Genomic DNA, 15,372 nt, shown 5'->3' on the forward strand with positions numbered 1-15,372 from the left:
CAGATTTTTCCTGGCAGTACCTCATTATAGATTGCATCATCTGCAAAAAGTTGGAGGTTATTATTTAGATTACTTGCCCAGTCATTAATATCCAACATGTACAGCAAGGGTCACACAGCTGCATTCATCTCTTCTGTTTGGAGAATCATCTAAAAGAGTACTATTCCTTGTGGGTATTCTGCACAGAATTAACTTCTTTAGTAACCACGTCAATGCCAGTTAGAGATTTACAGTCGAATGACAGAAATGAAAGAGTGAGTTTTGTTGCAACAGTATAAGCATGGCAGATGTTCTCCATCAAATGGCGAAAGAGCCAAGCATGACAAAAGAGCCTTGGTGATTGGTGTTGTCTGGGGGGAGAAGAGCATCCAACATTTCTGGAAGTTGTGTCATTATTTGCAGAATGTTTGAACTGCTTACTATTAACATCTACATTTGGTTTTATGTGCTAGGATTGTTGTAGGATTACTAATGGAAGAAATGCATCACACTGGCGAATTTCACATGTAAAAGGGGGGAGGGGGGGTAATTAAGTTGCTGATCATTAAAACATACTGGTAGGTATTATTCCTACTTGTAAGGACCATAAGACATGTTTAATATCTGTTTTTGTTGCAGTTTTATTGGTGCTTAATTCCATATGGAGGAAAGAGACAGACAAACAATTATCAAGAACCTTGTGCAGCTAGTGGAAAGTACAGAACTAAATAATGTTCTTTCAAAATTAGTTGAAAATGGAGTTTTTAGTCCAAGGATGGCAGAAAGATATCGGGTATATTTTATTTTATTGTATTTATTCAGCTTTTAAATACACAGTATTTGTATTATTCCAATGAAAAATGTGATGATAGTATCTAAATTTGTTATTAGTGCACTGCTTTTTAACTCAGCTTAACAGAAAAGTTTGAACTCCAGCTCTGTGACTCTACTGGTTAGATTGAAGCACTAAAAAAAATTTTGTTAAGAAATTTGGTATTTCGAAATCCACAGTGTCCAGAATATGCTGCGAATACCACATTTTAGACATTATGTTCCACCGTGTACTACGCCATGGCTGGTGACCTTCACTTAATGACCAAGAGCAGCAGTGTTTGCATAGAGTTGTCAGTACTGACAGACAAGCATCACTGAGTAAAATAACTGCAGAAAATAATGTGAGTCATACAATGAATGTAACCGATAGGACAGTGGGGCGAAATTTGGTGTCAAGGGGCTACAGCAGCAGATGACTAACGTGAGTGCCTTTGTGTGGTATCCACTGTCAGTCAACCACCCGCCGACAGCAGCGGACGTCAACAAATGCAAAGTGCAGCCAGCCACGCAGCTGCAAAGATAACACACACGGATTGGGCATGTAGATTTGCCGACCAGCCGCATAGTCCTTTTCGAAATGACCACTGGAGGTCCAGTGTCGTGAGATGGAAGCAAGTCTCCACTCGGCCCCCTGGTGCCACCATATACCATATTCTGAGACTACTGGAATGGTATATAGGCCATTGCAGCAGCACCATACAGCCAATCATACGCCTGCCTTCACTCGTAATTGTGACTAGTGATCTCACATACTAGGAACCCTGTGGAACTTAGGATACTGTCTCAACTATATCGGATGTGAATTGGAGTGTCCTGGACTTGTGTAATTGCTGTGGATTGCAAAGTGCTATTGTGAATAAATCCATTTAAGTATTTTGGATGTTATTGTGTTATTCTGATATAACACATTGCTAACAGCACAACATCGCCTGCAGTGCCTTTCGTGGACTTGTGACCGTATCAGGTGGACCCTAGACAGCTGGGGAACCATGGTCTGGTCAGATGAGTCCCGATTTTAGTTGGTAAGAGCTGATGGCAGGTTATGAGTGTGACGCACACTGCACGAAGCCATGGACCCAGGCTGTCAGTGAAGTTCTGTGCTAGCAGGTAGTGTCTCCTTAATGGTGTGGGTGCATTTGCATGGAATGGACTGGATTGTCCGGTCCAACTTAACCGACCATTGACTGGAAATGGCTATGGTCAGCTACTTGGAGGCCATTTGCAGCCATCCATGAACTTCATGTTCCCAAACAATGATGTCATGTCGCTGGGCCATAATTGTTCGAGAATGGTTTGAAGAACATGCTGGAAGTTTGAGTGAATGATTTGGCTACTCAGATCACCCTACATGATTCACACTGAACATGTATGGGACATAATTGCGAGGTCAGTCCATTCACAACATCCTGCACCAGCAAAACTTTCACATTATGGAAAGCTATATAGGCCACATGGTTCAATATTTATGCAGGAGAATTGCAACGACTTGTTGAGCTGATGCCACATCGAGTTGCTGCAGCGAGCAGGGTAGTACACTGGTTAGCATACTGGAGTAGCATTAGGGAGGATGACAGTTGAAACCTGTGTCTGGCCATTTCTCTAATCCGAGCTTCTGTTCCATCTCTAATGGCCTTGTAGTCGACAGGATTTTAAACGAATCTACTCCTCCCAAGTTGCTGCTCTACGCTGGGTGAAAGGAGGTACGACACAATATTAGGAAGTATGCCATGACTTTTGTCACCTCAGTGTATATCACAAGTCAGATTATGGCACCATTCAGAATGACTATCACAGAAAATTTTGGTTTCAAGTGCCATTGTTGCCACAAGGGAATCTCAAATACAACAGCATGCAGAGACTGAGTGCCCTACTACCTGAACATCTCACCATTCCAAATAAAGTGCAGCTGCCAGATGGGTGCCTACCATAACAGTTCAAACGGGTCGTATCTACACCGGGTTAAGTAATGGACATCAACATAAGAGATTCAAATTTACCCTATATAATTGAAACTAACCCCCCCCCCCCCCCCCCGCCCCATGAACCATGGACCTTGCCGTTGGTGGGGAGGCTTGCGTGCCTCAGCGATACAGATAGCCGTACCGTAGGTGCAACCACAACGGAGGGGTATATGTTGAGAGGCCAGACAAACGTGTGGTTCCTGAAGAGGACCAGCAGCCTTTTCAGTAGTTGCAAGGGCAACAGTCTGGATGATTGACTGATCTGGCCTTGTAACAATAACCAGAACGGCCTTGCTGTGCTGGTACTGCGAACGGCTGAAAGCAAGGGGAAACTACAGCCGTAATTTTTCCCGAGGGCATGCAGCTTTACTGTATGATTACATGATGATGACGTCCTCTTGGGTAAAATATTCTGGAGGTAAAATAGTCCCCCATTCGGATCTCCGGGCGGGGACTACTCAAGAGGATGTCGTTATCAGGAGATAGAAAACTGGCGTTCTACGGATCGGAGCGTGGAATGTCAGATCCCTTAATCGGGCAGGTAGGATAGAAAATTTAAAAAGGGAAATGGATAGGTTGAAGTTAGATATAGTGGGAATTAGTGAAGTTCGGTGGCAGGAGGAACAAGACTTCTGGTCAGGTGACTACAGGGTTATAAACACAAAATCAAATAGGGGTAATGCAGGAGTAGGTTTAATAATGAATAGGAAAATAGGAATGCAGGTAAGCTACTACAAACAGCATAGTGAACGCATTATTGTGGCCAAGATAGATACGAAGCCCACGCCTACTACAGTAGTACAAGTTTATATGTCAACTAGCTCTGCAGATGACGAAGAAATGTATGATGAAATAAAAGAAATTATTCAGATTGTGAAGGGAGACGAAAATTTAATAGTCATGGGTGACTGGAATTCGAGTGTAGGAAAAGGGAGAGAAGGAAACATAGTAGGTGAATATGGATTGGGGGACAGAAATGAAAGAGGAAGCCGCCTGGTCGAATTTTGCACAGAGCACAACATAATCATAACTAACACTTGGTTTAAGAATCATGAAAGAAGGTTGTATACATGGAAGAACCCTGGAGATACTAAAAGGTATCAGATAGATTATATAATGGTAAGACAGAGATTTAGGAACCAGGTTTTAAATTGTAAGACATTTCCAGGGGCAGATGTGGACTCTGACCACAATCTATTGGTTATGACCTGTAGATTAAAACTGAAGAAACTGCAAAAAGGTGGGAATTTAAGGAGATGGGACCTGGATAAACTAAAAGAACCAGAGGTTGTACAGAGATTCAGGGAGAGCATAAGGGAGCAATTGACAGGAATGGGGGAAATAAATACAGTAGAAGAAGAATGGGTAGCTTTGAGGGATGAAGTAGTGAAGGCAGCAGAGGGTCAAGTAGGTAAAAAGACGAGGGCTAGTAGAAATCCTTGGGTAACAGAAGAAATATTGAATTTAATTGATGAAAGGAGAAAATATAAAAATGCAGTAAGTGAAACAGGCAAAAAGGAATACAAACGTCTCAAAAATGAGATCGACAGGAAGTGCAAAATGGCTAAGCAGGGATGGCTAGAGGACAAATGTAAGGATGTAGAGGCCTATCTCACTAGGGGTAAGACAGATACCGCCTACAGGAAAATTAAAGAGACCTTTGGAGATAAGAGAACGACTTGTGTAAATATCAAGAGCTCAGATGGAAACCCAGTTCTAAGCAAAGAAGGGAAAGCAAAAAGGTGGAAGGAGTATATAGAGGGTCTATACAAGGGCGATGTACTTGAGGACAATATTATGGAAATGGAAGAGGATGTAGATGAAGATGAAATGGGAGATATGATACTGCGTGAAGAGTTTGACAGAGCACTGAAAGACCTGAGTCGAAACAAGGCCCCCGGAGTAGACAACATTCCATTGGAACTACTGACGGCCGTGGGAGAGCCAATCCTGACAAAACTCTACCATCTGGTGAGCAAGATGTATGAAACAGGCGAAATACCCTCAGACTTCAAGAAGAATATAATAATTCCAATCCCAAAGAAAGCAGGTGTTGACAGATGTGAAAATTACCGAACTATCAGCTTAATAAGTCACAGCTGCAAAATACTAACACGAATTTTTTACAGACGAATGGAAAAACTAGTAGAAGCCAACCTCGGGGAAGATCAGTTTGGATTCCGTAGAAACACTGGAACACGTGAGGCAATACTGACCATACGACTTATCTTAGAAGAAAGATTAAGGAAAGGCAAACCTACGTTTCTAGCATTTGTAGACTTAGAGAAAGCTTTTGACAATGTTGACTGGAATACTCTCTTTCAAATTCTAAAGGTGGCAGGGGTAAAATATAGGGAGCGAAAGGCTATTTACAATTTGTACAAAAACCAAATGACAGTTATAAGAGTCGAGGGACATGAAAGGGAAGCAGTGGTTGGGAAGGGAGTAAGACAGGGTTGTAGCCTCTCCCCGATGTTGTTCAATCTGTATATTGAGCAAGCAGTAAAGGAAACAAAAGAAAAATTCGGAGTAGGTATTAAAATTCATGGAGAAGAAATAAAAACTTTGAGGTTCGCCGATGACATTGTAATTCTGTCAGAGACAGCAAAGGACTTGGAAGAGCAGTTGAATGGAATGGACAGTGTCTTGAAAGGAGGATATAAGATGAACATCAACAAAAGCAAAACAAGGATAACGGAATGTAGTCTAATTAAGTCGGGTGATGCTGAGGGAATTAGATTAGGAAATGAGGCACTTAAAGTAGTAAAGGAGTTTTGCTATTTGGGGAGCAAAATAACTGATGATGGTCGAAGTAGAGAGGATATAAAATGCAGGCTGGCAATGGCAAGGAAAGCGCTTCTGAAGAAGAGAAATTTGTTAACATCCAGTATTGATTTAAGTGTGAGGAAGTCATTTCTGAAAGTATTCGTATGGAGTGTAGCCATGTATGGAAGTGAAACATGGACGATAAATAGTTTGGACAAGAAGAGAATAGAAGCTTTCGAAATGTGGTGCTACAGAAGAATGCTGAAGATTAGATGGGTAGATCACATAACTAATGAGGAAGTATTGAATAGGATTGGGGAGAAGAGAAGTTTGTGGCACAACTTGACCAGAAGAAGGGATCGGTTGGTAGGACATGTTCTGAGGCATCAAGGGATCACCAATTTAGTATTGGAGGGCAGCGTGGAGGGTAAAAATCGTAGAGGGAGACCAAGAGATGAATACACTAAGCAGATTCAGAAGGATGTAGGTTGCAGTAGGTACTGGGAGATGAAAAAGCTTGCACAGGATAGAGTAGCATGGAGAGCTGCATCAAACCAGTCTCAGGACTGAAGACCACAACAACAACAATTGAAACTAGATTCCTGCATATTGGTAACAGACAGTTTTATACACTAAGTCATATTTCTTACTTCATGCTGCAGTTAGATAGCAGTATCCACAGGCTCTGAAGAGGATGACTCTGTTGGCTGCTCTGTGGTACTCCCAGAACATGCAGTTTACTTGGAGAATTTTGATGCAGAACTACACACAATCCTGAGGATACTGGAGACATTCGATCGACGTAATTTGTCATCTGCTCTGTCTTCTAGAGTGCCCATCAGTCTCTATGATCACATACCCAGTAGGTAAATAGGCCCAGAATACTGAGGACTCCTCCTCCACTAACACAGCCTGGGGTAGGTGGTGTCACTTCACTGGAACCAGGGAACATGGTCTTTCTGGGAAATGAATTACCAGACTTTACAACCGAGGAGGCACATAGTGTTGTCCCTCTGCCTGATAACACCTTATCTTTGGGATGTAGAGTCATACATAGAGGGAAGAAAAATGGCTGGAGGTGACTGCAGCTAGTAAAATCATCCACTCAGCCGAGTGGCATGCCTCGTCCTGCCCACACATACAAGGTGAAGTTCTATTCATTAATTTTTGTACAGGACACAGTCTTATAATGTATGGCTTGTGGCTCCCCTGAGAAGACCCTCTACCGAGTGAGGTGGTACAGTGGTTAGCACACTAGCCCCGCAATTAGGAGAATGGCAGTTTAAACTTGAATCCAGCTATCCAGATTTAGGTTTTCCATGATTTTGCTAAGTTGTTCCAGGCAAATGCCACGATGATTCCATTGAAGGGGTGCAGATGATTTCCTTCTCTGTCCTGGACACAATCCAAGCTTGTGCTCCATCTCTGGTGACCTCGATGTCAAAGGGATATTAAACCCAATCTTCCTCCTTCCTTTCTTTTTGGAGAAGACCATCCAGTATGTGGTGCTCGTGAGATACCGATCATAATGGACCACTTTTTAGTCAACTGTGTTTTATATTCGGGCAAGAAGACAGAGTCTAATTCACCTGCAGATTGTGACTTCCCAGTTTTGTAGATAATGGCTCAGTAACCAAAATTAATGTATAATCAGAAAATATAACAGATATATAGTATACCATGTAAAAGAAATTGACTGGGTAAAATGAGGTACAGTTAATTTCTGAATAATGGCAAAAGTTACTTTATTTTTATGGTAATCCAGAATGATCTTCCTTGTGTAAATTCCGTTCCATCTCACCCAATATGAAATGTAATCAACTGATCACTAAACAGTGGAAAGTCCTGCATGGAGTAACAATATGAAATATCACCTATCACCATATCGAGGATGATATTAAGTCACAGGCAGGCACAATGGAAGAGACTATTAAAAAATGAAGCTTTCAGACAAAGTCCTCCTTCCCAAACAGAAAACACACTTTCGCACAAGCACAACTTAGGTCTCTCTCTCTCTCTCTCTCTCTCTCTCTCTCTCTCTCTCTCACACACACACACACACACACACACACAGACAGATGCATGCGCACCCGTGCGTGGTCACTGTCTCTAGGCACGGAGTCTGACTGCATCTGAGTTGAGCAGGAGCTTACTGGGGTGGGTTGGTGGTGGGGAGGTGACATGGGATGGGAAGGGGAGGGATAGCAGGGTGGGCTTGGGGGAAGATGCTGTGCTCCTTGAGGGAGCATGCATGGACCACCCCTCAAGTGCAGCCTCGCAACACTGCACCTGCTAGCCCCATGCTGTCCCACCACGGCCCTGCATGCTCCCACAGGCAGCACAGTCTATACCCCCAACCCTACTCTGCTATCCCTCCCCACTAATCATTACTATTGTAAAAAATAACTTTTTTCAAATGAATTTTTCACAATAAATTATTTTTTATTTATTGAAGTTAAAACATTGTATGCACGTTACAGTGACCATTCTCCACTTTACGTCCACTCTCTGTGAGCACTCAGAGAAAAGTACTCCCTTTGAGTGATAGTCACAAAGTTTTAATTGTCGTTTGAAAAAGAATGGTGCTGTGACAGGTCAGTCCAGATGACTTCCTCATCTGTATGGATTAGCCTGGCACATGCAACATTTCTGCTGCAGCCAAAACCAAATTGCTTTATGGCATTCCACTTTGTCAGTGGGATGCAACATTTTGTTTCAGTTCCTTTAGTGATCTGCAATGATATTGTGGTGTAGGATTTTCATTGTATACCAGGACTGCATATATGCAGCTGCAAACAAACAAAAAATTAATTATTTCAACAAAAATAGTCAATTCTTGAAAATCTAATGTAAAAATATAATGTAACAATCTACTCACCAAATGGTGGCAGGAGAAAACACACATAAAGGTTAAGGAAATGTGCATGCCTTCCGTGCCAGTGGCTCCTTCTTCTGGCAGAAAGGTTGAAGGGGATGGAAGAGGGATGAAGAAAAAAGACTGGTGAGGTTTAGGAAATGGGGAAAGTTCAGGAAAGTCATCCAGAGCACCAGTCCAAGGGAGACTTACCAGGTGGGATGAGAAGGAAAGAAGTGTTAGAACACTAGTTGAAACTTACAGTATTTTACAGTTTTATGTGATTGTGCCACTATGTGAGTGGATGTCATTATTGAGATTGGGAGAGAATGAGAGCAATAACCCTATAGTTCAGCCCACATACTCCCCCCACCACCACATCCCACTCAACTTTATAGAATTATTATTATTTAGAATTCAAGTGAAGACCTTACGGTCAAGTCCAATTTGTGATACTCTAGTGCACATCCTTCAATTGCAATGCTGTAGGAAGCATGACTCCAGATACCTGTGGAGACATATCAGAGAGAGGTGATTTTCTGGAAAATCTGGAGTTCTCAGGAAATTACATTTTACTAGGAAAAATCAGGGGAATCTCAGGGAATTTCATAAAATCTCAGGGAATTCTGTGTTTTTAACCTAGCATTGTAATTTAATCTTCAAATTCTGAAGGTGGCAGAGGTAAAATACAGGGAGCGAAAGGCTATTTACAATTGGTACAGAAACCAGATGGCAGTTACAAGAGTCGAGGGGCATGAAAGGGAAGCAGTGGTTGGGAAGGGAGTGAGACAGGGTTGTAGCCTATCCCCGATGTTACTCAATCTGTATATTGAGCAAGCAGTAAAGGAAACGAAAGAAAAATTCAGAGTAGGAATTAAAATCCATGGAGAAGAAATAAAAACTTTGAGGTTCGCTGATGACATTGTAATTCTGTCAGAGACAGCAACAAACCTGGAAGAGCAGTTGAACGGAATGGACAGTGTCTTCAAAGGAGGTTATAAGATGAACAGCAACAAAAGCAAAACGAGAATAATGGAATGTAGGTGAATTAAATCAGGCAATGCTGTGGGAATTAGATTAGGAAATGAGTTTTGCTATTTGGGGAGCAAAATAACTGATGATGGTCGAAGTAGAGAGGATATAAAATGTAGACTGGCAATGGCAAGGAAAGCATTTCCGAAGAAGAGAAATTTTTTAACATCAATTATAGATTTAAGTGTCAGGAAGTCATTACTGAAAGTATTTGTATGGAGTGTAGCCATGCATGGAAGTGAAATGTGGGCAATAAATAGTTTAGACAAGAAGAGAATAGAAACTTTCGAAATGTGGTGCTACAGAAGAATGCTGAAGATTAGATGGGTAGATCACATAACTAATGAGGAGGTATTAAATAGAATAGGAGAGAAGAGAAATTTGTGGCACAACTTGACTAGAAGAAGGGATCGGTTGGTAGGGCATATTCTGAGGCATCAAGGGAACACCAATTTAGTATTGGAGGGTAGTGTGGAGGGTAAAAATCATAGAGGGAGACCAAGAGATGAATACACTAAGCAGATTCAGAAGGATGTAGGTTGCAGTAGGTACTGGGAGATGAAGAAGCTTGCACAGGATAGAGCAGCATGGAGAGCTGCATCAAACCAGCCTCTGGTCTGAAACCACAACAACAACAACAACAACAACAACGAGCGTTATAAATCACGAATTTTAAAACACTTAAAATATCAAAGTGTGTTAATTACATGAATATTATATATAAATTATTACATTCAAGAACCACAGTTAAACTACCTGCCTGTTAAGTTGTCAGGAGCTTCTTGTGAGATCGTCTTCCTCCTCATACCTGCAATTCTGAGATTTTTATTTATTTATTTTTTGAAGTTTGTGTAGTGACCCTGCCTATGAACAACTGACACTGAGTCACTTGTAGCTCATATGATTGCTGTGTGTGCTTCAAATGGTGGCTGCTATGATTACAAGTGCATAGTCACTATATTGCACTTTTTGGAAAAGTGTTCTCATAGGTTAGTCAACATGGGTTTCCAGTTTCTTTTCTTGGCTTGCTGGCAGACAAAATTAAAGATTGATTCACAAGATTATGAAATTACGTTCTGAAACTATGCAGTTGATTTTTGTCATAGGCTAAAAACAATATTTAAAAAATCACAGAAAAAGTGCTGAACAGCGACTAAGAAGAAATTTTTGAGTAAAACTGGTAGATATATTGTTTTAGGCCTTAAATGCAATTAAACCTTAGCCAAAGAGCTTAAGATAATGTCAATAACATGTTGTTGTTGTTGTTGTTGTTGTGGTCTTCAGTCCTGAGACTGGTTTGATGCAGCTCTCCATGCCATACAGTAAAGCTGCATGCCCTCGGGAAAAATTACAGCTGTAGTTTCCCCTTGCTTTCTGCCATTTGCAGTACCAGCACAGCAAGGCCGTTTTGGTTAGTGTTACAAGGCCAGATCAGTCAATCATCCAGACTGTTGCCCCTGCAACTACTGAAAAGGCTGCTGCCCCTCTTCAGGAACCACACGTTTGTCTGTCCTCTCAACAGATACCCCTCCATTGTGGTTGCACCTACGGTATCGCCGAGGCATGCGCAAGCCTCCCCACCAACGGCAAGGTCCATGGTTCATGTGTGTGTGTGTGGGGGGGGGGGGGGTCAATAACATATTACCTCTAAAATAATGTATACAAAATTGGTTTCAGCATGTTAAATTATGGAACATTTCAGTCCCCTATGAGAAATGCTAAATTATGTACCCAGAGGAAATAGGTCAGTTGATCAGTCATACAAGAGATAGAAACAGACAGCAAAAGGCCAATTATTTTAAAGAATAATGATGTAATTGTAGACAAGGATGCAATTTCTCTATGTAAATAGATTTTTTTTTTTTTTTTTTTTGTATTCTGTTATTCCATATATAACAAATTTTGTTTGTAAATAATTTTTATGGTGAGTTACAAGCATTGTTACAGAAAAATGTTGGAGAGAAAATGTGAAAACAGTGGGAATGGTATGAAATCCAAGAAGAATATACAAAAACAGTGAATGGGTAGTTGAGAGAGAAATAATTGAGAAGATAGGGGAGGAATACATGGAAGTTGTGTTACAGACACATAGCATGATTTGAACCATATTGCCTCATGCCCATATTTGATTTTTATTGTTTACCTGAATGTGTAAGAAACCTAATTTGCCTTTACAGCTCATCACCATTGGCAATGTATCGGCAGCATATCTTGTCCTCCCCCATTGTCATCAACCAGAAAGACAGACAGTTCTAAGAAATAGAATCGTTCCTAAACATTCTGTGCACTTTTTCATAAAATTAAGGCAAAAAAAATTTTTTTCAGCTACTTTAAGGTATCTGGTAACTCTTTCATGGTTTCTGTAGTGTATTAAAGAAATCAATTTGCACAATAAGAATATAACATTAGATAGTTTAGCACATAACCACTTTTGAAGTGAAGAGTGTTCCTAGCAGTATAATGTAATCAGCCCAATCACCTTTTTCAGCCATATTACCAAAGTGCAAGTGGTTGACTTGAATTTGTTATAGATTGACCATAGAGACCATATGGTCATATTTTGCATTTTTTTTTTCATCACCTTATCCAAACATATCCAGAATAACAAACTGAATTATCATATTATGGACATGTGGGTGGCACAAAGAAGAGTGATTGTCCAAGGACGGACCATTGTGGAACTGCTGTTGGATCTACACACCCTCATTAAACAATTCAATGCTCTTTGTATCACAGCATTTGTATCATTCTCTTTGCTTTGCTGTAGGAGGAGACATTGCCGGGAGGGGGGGGGGGGGGTGTATCCAAGCATATGAGCTATTTCAGTAGCAAATAAGCCAATCATAAAACTAAAGTGTGATGAAGTAATTTGTAACATACGTATTGACTTCACAAGCCACTGTACAGTTTGTGGCAGAGGGTACTCCATATGAATACTAATGATTTTATGTCTATTTACATTTTGAATTAAGGAAAATTGCAGTCTTTATGTCTGTCTGTCTGTTCATAATCTCTCCATGAGAAATACAATAGTGTCAGCAGTATTTTTGCATGGTTTTTCTCTAATAGCATTAACTAAAATTTACACAACAAGCTTTCACAAGATCACCACCACCTTCTTTCCAAAGATTCCTATGCATGTCCTCTGAGTGCCTCATTACACTTTTCTGTGAGCGTTATCAACTTATTATAATCCTGTTTGTTCATATCAGAATTGTTTCTGGTGAACACCTCCTGTCCAGTACAATGCACTGGGTTTTATTAGTCAGAAAGTCGTCAAGAAATAACATATCTGTGAAGGTATCTGTTATTATTTTATTTCTTATATTAGCTTGTAAAGTGGTAATGCCTAGTAAGAGGGAATTAACCAGTTTACCTGACCTGTTCTTAAATAAACTACAGAGTTGCTGTTTAATCTTCTATGACTGTGGACATTATTGTCACCTGATGTGACTCCTCCTGATTATGCACCACATCTTTCAGTTTTATTTAAGACTGTGTGCTATATGTTCTTAAAATAACAATCAGCACAGTGATATTTTCTCTTTTTTCCAGTTGAACAAAGAACCCAGTGTTCTGAAGAGAGACATGTATCTTGATGTAACACGAAGAGGACCAACAGCATTTAATAAATTATGTAATGTGCTAGTAGAAACAGGCCATCAAGACCTTGCCAGAGTGCTCAAGCCAGACATAGATGACTGGCACCACTTACCTGCTCAAAATAGTAAAAATCCTGTGGAACAAGTTATTCCACCTAAGCATGGGTGAGCTACCATATGAAAAAATTCACTTGCAGCACCATGTCGAAACTGCATTGTAGATAAAATTGATCTTTATAGTGTTGTGCTACAGTGGCGTTTTGAAAGTCAGTAATGGATTAAATCCATTTTAGTATGGTAGAATTAATCCACAAAATAATCATCAAAATAAACTTGTTTGAATTATTACAAAATATTGGCTAACAAAGAAAATGATTGGAATATTAACCTTGGTTTACACTGGAGTAAACATAAGTGAACAAACATTCTTCCATAACAAAAATTGTAATTAAAATAATCAATTATTGATAATATAATGTAAATGTATAGATAAAAAACCTGCTCACCAAGTGGTGGCAGGGGAACACATACACAAAAGGGTTCAACTTTTACGAGCTTCCAGAGCCAGTGGCTCCTTCTTCTGGCAGAAGAATTGAAGGGGAAGGGAGAGGGGTGAAGGAAAAGGACTGGAGAGGTTTAGGGTAAGGGATACTGTTCAGAAAAGTCACCGAGAACCCAGGGTCATGGAGACTTACCAGTCAGGATGAGAAGGAAAGACTGATTGTTGGGGACGACACTGGACAAGATTTGAAAACCTGAAAGCTTAAAGGTGGAAGACAGGGTAATATGCAAGACAGAGGTTATTAGTAAAACATTGTGCACGAGTTAATAAAAGGGAAAAGCTACATGCATTGTATGTAGCAGAGGTGGTGGGAGAGGGGACGGCGAGAAATAGACAGGTCAGAAAATGAAACATGTAGAAAATTAAAATGGAGTGAAGAAAGGAATAGTTACTGTGAAGAAATACTGAAACGGAAGGAATTAACGTAAATTAAGACTAGGCGGGTGATGAGAACTGAGGATATGTTGTAGTGTAGTTCCCACCTGCAGAGTTCTGAGAAACTGGCATCTGGAGCAAGAGTCCAGATAGCGCGTCTGGTGAAACAGGCACCGAGTTCATGATGGTCATGTTTTACAGCATGGTCTGTGACAGGATATTGTATGTTGCCGGTATACACCACCTGCCTGTGCCCATACACCCTGACCGATAACTGGGTGGTAGTCATGCCGATGTAAAAGGCTGAACACTGTTTACATGACAGCTGGTATATCACATGTCGTTTCACAGATGGCTCTCCCGTCGATAGTATATGTTTTGCCAGTTACAGGGATGGAATAGGTGATGGTAGGAGGTTGCATAGTGCAAGTCTTGCAGTGGGGATGGTCACAGGGGTAGGGGCCATAGGGTAGGGAGATGAGTGCACAAGGAGCATAGTGTGTGTCGAGGATATTGCAGAGATTGGGACAGTGATGAAAAGCTACTCTAGGTGTGGTAGGCAGAATCTCAGACAGAATGGATCTCATTTCAGGGCATGATTTTAGGAAATCATGGCTTTGTTGAAATAGCTGATTAATACATTCAAGACCAGGATAATAATGGGTGACAAGTGATGTGCTCCCAAGTTGTTTTTTGGAGGTATCATCAGTACCAGAATTGGATGTGATAGCCCAAGAAATCTGCTTTTGAACTAGGCTGTTGAGATAATTACATCCACTGAAGGCTGAAGTGACAGTGGTGGTATATTGCTGTAAAGAGTTTGCATCCAAACAAATACGTTTGCCTTGAATGTCAAGGCTGAATGGGAGGGAACGTTTGACATGGGAAGGATAGCAACTGTCAAAATGTAAGTACTGTTGTTCGTTAGCAGGTTTGATGTGGATGGAAGTGTGTAGCCAGCCTTCGGTGAGGATGAGATCAACAACAAGGAAAGTGGCATGGGATTTGGAAAAGGACCATGTGAAATTTAATTGGGAGAAGCTATTTAGAGATTCCAGGAATTTTAACAGGTCAGCCTCACCATGAGCGTATACGGCAAAGATGTCATTAATGTATCTAAACCAAACATGGGGCTGAAGGCTTATGGATCCCAGGAAAGTCCCCTCCAAGTGACCTATGAAAAGGTTGGCATAATGAGGAGTCATCCTGGTTCCCATGGCTGTACCCCTGACCTGTATGTATGTCTGCCTCTCAAAGGTGAAGTAATTGTTGGTAAGCATAAAGTTGATTAAGGTGAGCAAGAAGTATGTCATAGGTCTGGAATCAGTTGGGCGTTGACTGAAGGAAATTTTCAGCAGCAGACAGGCCATGTACACGGGGGATGTTGGTATAAAGGGAGATGGCATC

At 40.9% G+C, this 15,372-nt stretch overlaps 1 protein-coding gene across 3 annotated transcripts in view; it reads left to right on the plus strand.

Annotated features, from left to right (window-relative positions):
* LOC124789691 (caspase-2) overlaps window positions 1-15,372 on the plus strand; it is a 76,705-nt gene that overhangs the window by 10,185 nt on the left and 51,148 nt on the right. For all 3 annotated transcript variants that reach the window (XM_047257130.1, XM_047257131.1, XM_047257132.1), the window contains 2 exons: window positions 619-772; window positions 12,982-13,193. In XM_047257130.1, coding sequence (XP_047113086.1) covers window positions 641-772; window positions 12,982-13,193 — 344 coding nt within the window. In that variant the 5' untranslated portion in view covers window positions 619-640. The remainder of the gene's footprint in view (window positions 1-618; window positions 773-12,981; window positions 13,194-15,372) is intronic.

This window comes from Schistocerca piceifrons, chromosome 3, assembly GCF_021461385.2.
Source record: "Schistocerca piceifrons isolate TAMUIC-IGC-003096 chromosome 3, iqSchPice1.1, whole genome shotgun sequence".
Classification (NCBI taxonomy): domain Eukaryota; kingdom Metazoa; phylum Arthropoda; class Insecta; order Orthoptera; family Acrididae; genus Schistocerca; species Schistocerca piceifrons.